This window comes from Balaenoptera acutorostrata, chromosome 16, assembly GCF_949987535.1.
Source record: "Balaenoptera acutorostrata chromosome 16, mBalAcu1.1, whole genome shotgun sequence".
Lineage (NCBI taxonomy): Eukaryota > Metazoa > Chordata > Mammalia > Artiodactyla > Balaenopteridae > Balaenoptera > Balaenoptera acutorostrata.
Window position 1 is genome coordinate 222,142 of NC_080079.1, and position 8,913 is coordinate 231,054.

General features: G+C 50.8%; 1 protein-coding gene across 8 annotated transcripts; it reads left to right on the forward strand.

Moving 5' to 3' along the window:
- The first annotated feature begins 96 nt into the window (after positions 1 to 96).
- On the forward strand, positions 97 to 7,738 carry LOC130705025 (uncharacterized). 8 transcript variants are annotated; one of them, XM_057530726.1, is made up of 6 exons: positions 97 to 487; positions 1,646 to 1,759; positions 2,617 to 2,732; positions 3,636 to 3,724; positions 4,120 to 4,329; positions 7,348 to 7,738. In XM_057530726.1, the coding sequence occupies exons 1-5, from the start codon at positions 218 to 220 to the stop codon at positions 4,179 to 4,181; spliced, it is 651 nt and encodes a 216-aa protein (XP_057386709.1). In that variant the 5' UTR covers positions 97 to 217; the 3' UTR covers positions 4,182 to 4,329; positions 7,348 to 7,738. The 8 variants fall into 8 exon arrangements, 5 of the variants coding, with proteins under 5 accessions (XP_057386709.1, XP_057386710.1, XP_057386708.1 ...); XM_057530727.1 differs by having other exon boundaries at positions 3,636 to 3,697; XM_057530725.1 differs by having other exon boundaries at positions 3,636 to 3,697; positions 4,125 to 4,329.
- Positions 7,739 to 8,913: the final 1,175 nt, after the last annotated feature.

Consider the following 8,913-nt stretch of genomic DNA (forward strand, 5'->3'; position numbering starts at 1 on the left):
GGGCCAGAGGTGGACGGGGTCTTGGGGCGCGGGGCGGGGACGCGGGGCGGGGCCGGAGGTGGATGGGGCCGCGGGGTGGGGCCAGAGGAGGAAGGGGGCCCGGGGCGGGGCGGAAGGCGGGACCGGAGGTGGAGCAAGGGGCGTGGGGCAAGGCCGTCCCCCGCGTGGGCCCCCTTGGCTCCGCGCGCCCCTCTGGGTTGGGCCTGGGGCTGCCCCTATGGGTCTGGCCCACGCCCTAGGATGGTGGCGGAGGGCCGCCGGGGAGGGCGACGGCGAGTGCGGAAGGGTCCGTGAGTATCCCCCGGTGCCGGTGTGGGCAAGCGTCCCCACCGAGGGAGAATCGGGGCGGCCGGCTGGCCAGTCGGGTTGTGTCCCCTTCCTAAGGAGACGTGGGGACGGCGACCAGAAGGCGGAGGAGGCGCCTCCTTCTAGCTTCAGACGCGGAGGCGAGCGCCGTCACCTCCCGACCCGGTGGAGCGCGTGGACGGTGAGTGCTGAGATGTCAGGGCGGGACGGGGAGAAAGCCTCCAGGCGACGACACTTCTGTGTGTGTGTGTGTGTGTGTATACACAGTCACAAGTCTACAAACACAGGATGCAACACACATAAAGTACAAAGTTCAAGATAAACAGTAAAGGGAAAAACAAGTCTTACGTCCCTCCCTCCCCCTCCGGCCCCAGGAGAGGAAGACATATTCAAGCCTGCAGGCATTTCTGGAGAATTCCTCTAGTTCCGGCAGGTCTCCCCTACTGCCTTGCAGGTATTAGAAAGCGCCTGCCTTCTGCTAAAAGGGTCCTCAGGCTTCCCTGTAAACCCAGTTAGGGCACGTCATTCCTTCTCAGCCACACTTGGGTCCTGCTGCTCCAAACCACGGCGCACCCGTGCCTCCGTGGACTTTCCGTGGCCACCTGTTCCCTGTGGGTGAGGGTAGTCAGGGAGGGGAATTAGCTCCAGTCTGGGCAGGTAGTCTTTCGGTTTGGGGTGTTCCTCCTTCTCCAGGAGGAGCCCTTCTCTCTCCCTGTGTTGCCCTCCTCAGCCATATACTCTTGTTCTTGGATTCACTTTCCTGTTTTGGTGAAGCTGAAAAGAGGTGTCTGGGAGATCATTTTTTTTAAAGATACTGCAAAGCTGAAAATGTCTTCATTTTGCCCTCATACTTGATTTGTAGTTTGGCTGGACATAGAATTCTAGGTCAGAATCCTCTTCCTTCAAACTCTGAAGGCATTGCTCCCTTTCTCCTCCCTCCTAGGAGTGTTGTGAAGAAATCCACAGCCATTCTAATTTCTAATCCTTTACAAGCAGTGGGGACATTTTCCTCCCTGGAAGTTTTTAAGATCGTCTCCTGAAGTTTCACAACGTGGTGCTTCCATGTGCCTCGATTGTTACTTACTGTGTTGGGCACTCAAAGGGCCCTCAGTCTAGAAACTCCTGTCCTTCAATCCTGGTAAATGATGTCATTGATTATTTCACTAATCAATTGTTTCTACTGATGACTCATCCCTAAGCAAACTCTTGAGGGTTTACTCTTACCTCTTTCTAAAGTCCTTAATTTAGGCTGTCAGACTTCGAGCCTGGCCCTTGAATGCTCACATATGTTCTCTCCTGCTTTCCATCTTTATGTTTGTGCTCTCCTTTTGTTAGGTAGTTAGACATTAGCAGCAAGAAGGTGACAGTGGCGAGAAAGACAAGCAGAAGCAATCGAGTCACACCCAACCATCTGGAGACCCTCCCTGACATTAGCAGCAAGAAGGTGACAGTGGTGAGAAAGACCAGAAGGAGCAATCAAGTCACACCCAACCATCTGGGGACTCTCCCCTGACCCCACCCAGAACAGTTGAAACTATGGTCATATGGTGGGCAGCTTATCCTGTTAAAGAGGGGCACAGTAACACAAGGGAACTTCCCTGGGCTGCGCATGCCCAGACCAGACAGGTGTATAACCTATAGTAAACCCAAACTCATTATACCATCATTATAATAAAATCTATGTATGGTTTTGCCCCCCGCCCCCGTGGGCATTTCTTAGCGATTGAAGGATGAGAGCCTGCGCAGCAGTAAACTTGTTACATAGCTCGGGACTGTCGATCAAATAATGATCCCCTGTCACTCGCCCCCGCCTCCCTGCAAAATGCTCCTTAAAAGCACCCTTAAGCCTGTATGGGAATGCTGCTTTCAATTCACAGAAACAGCCCACTCTCTCTCTGAGAGTGTACCTTTGCTTTGATAAACTTTGCTTTGGTCTTGCTTCACTTCGCTGAAACAGCCCGCTCTCAGAAACAGCCCGCTTTCTCTCTCTCTCTCTCTCTCCCTCTCTGAGAGTGTACCTATGCTTAAATAAACTCTGCTTTATGCTTAAGCTTAAAGCTGTAGTTTGCTAGTCTTTGCTTACTATCGCGGAACCAAGATTGCTGGTCCGTTGACCAGCAATTGCTTCCGTTGACCTCCTCGGTTGGAGCTATTTTGTTATAACGCACGTCAACCCAGTGACACTCTGTGTGATTTCTTCCATTGAGGCTTTCGTTTCTGCTGTCATAGTGTTCATTTCCAGGAGCCCTTTCTTCTGTACAAATGTTTCTTTTTAGAAAGGGGAGGGTCTCTTCTTGCCTCATCTTCCAGGGGGATCGTCCTCGCTGGTCTGCAGACGCGAAGTGCTATGCTCCTGCTCGGTCGCTGTGCTCTGGGTTCTTCCTGTTTCTTTTGGCTCTGTCTTCCAGGAAGAAGCTCTCTAAGAGGTCAGGTTATGTGTGTCTGCTGGTGACGAGGAATGGTAGGCCAGATGGATGTTTGTGAGTGGGGCTCGTCAGATTTGAGCTTGATTCTGGGGAGGCTGTTATTTGGGGAACCTCCATCCATATCCCTAGGTCTTTCCTCTTGGGTTGGTCATGCTCCCTGGGAAGAGTCTTCCAGTCTCCTGCCTGGAGCATATAGACCTGGCTGCCAATATTTTGGGAGCCAAGGATGGACAGGAGTGGGGAGGGTCAGCTTACTGGATGCAGTAGACCCACCTCCAACTGTGCCAGCTGTCCCCTTCCTGGAATCCCTGTTTGCAGAGAATAGCCTCCCAGGATGCTGCCAGTCACCCAGTGCCACTTCCTGGAATGTGAAAAGGGGTTTAGGAATCTAATTGCTTCTTAAGCAATAAGGCAGTACCTATGCAAATAATCAAGCTGTGAAGACTCACCCCTGAGTAGCAGGGACAGAATCCCAGCCCTCATGGAGCTCAGTGAGTGGAGACAGAAAATAGTCGCATAAATATGTGATCGTTTCTCCAATGAAATGTGCATGCAAGGGATGCCTGCCCTTTAAAAGAAAGGCTTGGGACAATTGCTGAGCCCGCGCATCTGGAGCCTGTGCTCCGCAGGAGAGGCCGCGATAGTGAGGCCCGCGCACCGCGATGAAGAGTGGCCCCCGCTTGCCACAACTAGAGAAAGCCCTCGCACAGAAAACGAAGACCCAACACAACCAAAAATAAATAAAAATAAATTTTAAAAAAAAAAAAAGACAATAGCAGTAGAAACAAGGTGATTAGAAGTATGTTTTAAAAAAAATAAAAAATAAAAAATAAAAGAAAGGCTTGGGGAGAGGTGTTGCCATGGACCTGAAGCAGTCTCTGAAAACTCTCCCGTTGTGCCCAGACTGCAGGCTGACCGGCTCCTGATCCTGAGCAGTTTCGGTGGCTGGTCTTGCCACCAAGCAGGTCAAGGCGCCCGCGGCATGACTGCTAGTAATGGCCCGCTGCCCGGGGAACGGCAGCGGCGGAGGGTGGCTCGCGTGCTGCTTGCTGCATGTTTGCTGCATGTTTGCTGCTTGCTGGGCCCGTGGCCCTGGGCTCTTCACTCTCCACTCCCCACCCCCGCACCCCCCAACCCGCGGAGCACCCCCTGCCCATCCCCCGTCTCTGAGTCCCGCCTCCCCAAGCTCCTCTGCGTCCCCGCACCCCTCCCCCACCGCGGCCCGCGAGAGATGGCTGGTGACCACCCCCCCACCCCGCCCCGTGCGCTTCACGCTGGTCGCGGTCCCCCCCCCCCCCCCCCCCCGCCAAGGAAAGAGCCAGGATGAAGCGCCCCGCTCGCAGCGTGCCCGTCCCAGGCGGGGGCTCACCTCGTCCGGTCCCCGCAGGGCAGGAGAGGCACGAAGCCCGGCAGGGAGCCCGAGAGTCGCGCCTTCGGCGATGGCGGTGACCACTGGACCCAGAGGCGGCGCGGGGTCAGCAGCGCCAACTCCTGGCTAAAACGCTGGGCCTGGGACCAGCCATAACGCTGAGCCAGACACTGGCCTTGTCGCTCAGCCTGACATCCCGCGACTGATGAGGAAACGCCAGGCGACCTGGTAATTCCAATGAAACAGCCCATCTGCCTGCAGCCACCCTGACCCGGTGTCCCTGTTTGCAGGGGGAAACTTTACCCCCCATTCTGCCGCCTGAAGCAAAGTCCCCAGCTCAGTGTAGCTCCCTCCTGCGAGGTTCCCCCAAGGGTCAGCTAAGCTGAAGCCCAGCAGGGTCACTGGGCTGCTGCCAACGTCCCAGTGGTCTGGTCTACCCTGGGGACACTTCAGCCTGCAGACTTTGGGTCCCAGCTCCACAGACAAACACACCACTGGTCTCTGGGTCCCTCACAGGTACGCCCACAGGGAGGTCCCTGGTGTAACCCCTGAAATCAAGCTACTGGTGCAGCCTCGTGGGGCTGTGAGAAACACATCTGTGTGCTCGTCCTGCAGTGCAGGAAGCCTCCTTGCTGGGCCTGGGCCACTCCAGGCACACTGGGGCCTCTCTCTGGGCTGCCAGTGGGGCCCAATGGCTGCCGCCACATTCTCAGGTTGCAGCCCCACTGTCCTTGTCCCATCAGCTGACTTTGTCACCTTTGAAACTACCCTGTGTCCTGTGTTTGGCTTTCCCATCCCTTCACAGTTGCCACTGGCCATGCAGCAAGGGCCCTAGTCAAGGCCCTAGTCAAAGGCGAGCAGGGGCTACTCTTCGTTGCAGTGTGCAGGCTTCTCATTGCGGTGGCTTATCTTGTTGAGGAGCACGGGCCCTAGGCACATGGGCTTCAGTAGTTGTGGCACGCGGGCTCAGTAGTTGTGGTGCACGGGCTTAGTTGCTCCACAGCATGTGGGATCTTCCTGGACCAGGGCTCGAACCCATGTCCCCTGCATTGGCAGGCGGATTCTTACCCACTGTGCCACGGTATTGCCAGGAGGTGGGACAGCCTCAAAGATTTCCACTCTGCCCTTCTCACCTCCTCCCTCCTCTCTGCCAGCCAACCTTTCCCTAGTAAAGGTCAGGATGATAAGGGATTACGTAGGCCTGTTTAGAAAGTTCGAGATTCTGCTCTGACCATCCCTCAGTGGGAATGGCCAAAACGGGGTCTGGGGGCTTAAACTTAATTCTAGCTCAGCCCCCTGGAGCCTCTTGTTGATTGGCAGGACTCTACACCACGAAGGCAGGGACCACGTGGCTGAGTGCCCTCATGGTGGCCATCGCAGGCCAAGGTGTAAAAATGCCCTGATCCCACTCACACCTGACCTCACCTGGATGGAAGGCCTGGGTGATCGGAGGAAAGGCAAAGTCACAGAAATGTGACGCACTGACTTTATGGTCAGGGATACAGGGCAGCGCTCTGACTCTGGGGGAGGGAGCACCTTAGACCCCAGGAGTTGTGGGGCGCGGGGTGGGCCAGGCACTCTGCTTTTTGTCCCCTCTGTGTAGTACCGCTTGAATCCAACAGCGGGGACAGCCGGCGCTCTGACCTGCAGCTGGTCCGTCATCACCATCCCACATGCTCATGCGGCTGTGGGCAGGTGCTGGACTCTCCTGCTGGGTCTCAGGCCACCAGCAGCAGCTCCAACACACACACACCTCATTTCAGTCGGACTGCTACAAAGTCTTGGGCTTCTCCTGATGCCCAAGGGCCACCTATGGCAATAGAAGCTGCAACTACCCAGTGACATCACCTGTGGTACCCAGTGACATCACCTGTGATTTAACCAAATCAGGCAGTTCATTTCTATAAACAGCTTTATTGATTAGAATTCACATGCCATACACTTCACCCATTTAAAGTGTACAATTCATTGGTTTACAATATATTTTCAGAGTTGTGCAACCAACACATCAAGTTTAGAACATTTTCATCACCCCATAAAGAAACCCCCTACCCTTTAGCAGTACCCACTACCCCCTTCTGCAGGCCCTGGCAACCACTAATCTACTTTCTGCCTCTATGGATTTGCCTATTCTGGACATTTCATATAAATAGAATCATGCACTGTGTGATCTTTTGGGTCTGGCTTCTTCCAGCATCACGTTTTCAAGGTTCATACGTGTTGTAGCACATATCAGTACACTTCACTGCTTTTTATTGCCAAATAATATTCCACTGTATATTCTCATAAATTCTAATGTATCCACTGTATTGAGCTATCACATTTTGTTTACCCATTCATGAGTTGGTGGGCATTTGGGTGTTTTCTCACTTCTTGGCTATTAAGAATAATGCTGCTCTAAACAATCATGTACAAGTTTTTGTGTAGACACGTTTTCACGTCTCTTGGGCATATACCTAGGAGTGGAATTGCTGGGTCATATGGTTACTCTATGTTTAACCTTTTGAAGAACTGCCAGACTTTCCAAAGTGACCGCATCATTTTACATTCCCACCAGCACTGTATGAGGGTTCCAATTTCTCCACATCCTCACAACATTTACCTATCTTTTTTGACTATAGCCATCCTAGTAGGTGTGAAGTGGTATCTCATGATACAACTGATTTGCGTTTCCCTAGTGACTAACGATGTTGAGCATCTTTTTGTGTGCTTATCAGCCATTTGTATATCTTCATTGTAGAAATGTCCGTTCATCCTCTGCTCATTTTCTAATTGTCTTATTACTGAGTTTGTGAAAATTAATAAAGGGAAACCTCATTTAAAATGGAGTTGGGAGGCCAGCAGAGGGAGCTCTCAGGCAGGTACCTTTTTTTATTTTTATTTTATTTATTTTTGGCTGCGTTGGGTCTTCGCTGCTGTGCGTGGGTTTTCTCTAGTTGTGGCGAGCAGGGGCTACTCTTCGTTGTGGTGCACGGGCTTCTCATTGCGGTGGCTTCTCTTGTTGCGGAGCACGGGCTTCAGTAGTTGTGGCACACGGGCTCAGTAGTTGTGGTGCATGGGCATAGTTGCTCCACAGCATGTGGGATCTTCCCAGACCAGGGCTCGAACCCGTGTCCCCTGCGTTGGCAGGCAGATTCTTAACCACTGCGCCACCAGGGAAGCCCAGGCAGGTATCTCTTGACTGTCAATTACAGACCTAAGGAGAAGGATCACCAACAGCAAAGAGATTCACTGCATCTCTTACAGGAAAGTGACGGCCCCAGCTGCCAGGCCAACGAGAACCTGTCATCACCCTGAACTCTCATTTTCCTCCAATTGACTTTTCTTCAAAACAACCCCTCCCAACTTCCTCCCTTTTCTCTATAGAGAAAAATGGTAAAATAACTGGCTGTTTTATTTTTTAGGTTAGCAAGTTGAAAGTATTCTTTATATATTCTAGACACAAGACCCTTATCAGATCTATGATTTGCGAGATTTTTTCTCTCATTCTGTGGGGTGGCTTTTCACTTTCTTCAATGTATCCTCTGAAACATAAAAGTTTTTAATTTTGGTGAAGTCCAATTTATATATTTTTTTCTTTTGTCACGTGTGCTTTCGTCCCTAAATTACTTCATGAAGGATAGCAGCCACCTGACCTCAACACCAGCCCTGGGGGGTTAGGAAAAAACTTCCTTTACGTTGGAGCCATTTCCCTTTGGGTACCTGTCACAGTACTGCAGCCCATACTAAGACAGAGGCTCCTTTGGTAAAGAGTTTTGGTAATCTGTTTCTCTTTGCATGAAAATGTCTTTAGTCTTTCCTCAGCCCTGAAATAAAGTTTTGCTAAGTAGTCAATTCTGATTTGGATTTTATTATTTACCTGAAAATATCCGTTTTGCTCTTCATTTGTAGATGACTTCTTTTTTTTTTTTTTTGGCCACCCCACGCAGCTTGTGGGATCTTAGTTCCCTGATCAAGGATGGAACCCCGGGCCCCAGCAGTGAAAGCATCCTAACCACTGGACCTCCAGGGAATTCCCATGTAGGTGATCTTTTTATCTCCACCCTTGAATTTGCAGAACTTGGGCACGAATACAAACGGAGGCCAATAATATGTGCCTAAACATTTGAAATTTATAAATCAAAGTAATTTAAATAAATGATTTCACTGTTAAAGTTTAATTACATCTTATTTTATACAAATAAAACTACTCACAGTCTAGTGTTCAATAGATATACCAAGTTACCAATGTAAAGAGTGTTATGCTGCACTCGTGTTATATCTAGACCTATAAATACATACATTTCAGAGTGATATGAATTGTTTAATGTTGCAAAATGTTCCTCAGCCACCTCGTGCAGCTGCTATGAATAATACTGCACACACTTCATGAGCACCGGGACCACGAAATGGGACAGGAAGAGAAATAAGAAGGTAGATGTTTGCCACAGTGCTTGGCAATGAAAAAATCAGTTACCTGATGCCTCTAAAAGGAAGCATTTTGTTAATAACTTATCTTTTCCTTGTCTAAGCACTTACTTCTGCCTCTCAACTCCTTCCCACACTGCTTAGCAGTATTATCTCTGATTTCTCCGTGCTATTGAAACCAAGGCCCCCTAAAACCGAGTTCCCTTACTGAGTTCATGATTCATCTCTCCACCCAAAACTTTATTCCCTTTTTTGTTCCCTCTGACCTCAATCCTGTGCTAACTGAACACTAATCAACCAGAGTCAGGTGACTAAGATGGCTGCTGTTGATAACATCGCTAATGTACTAAAATTGCCTTGTAGACATCATGGTTAATGTACAAACTCAGGTTGTTTCTCCAGGGC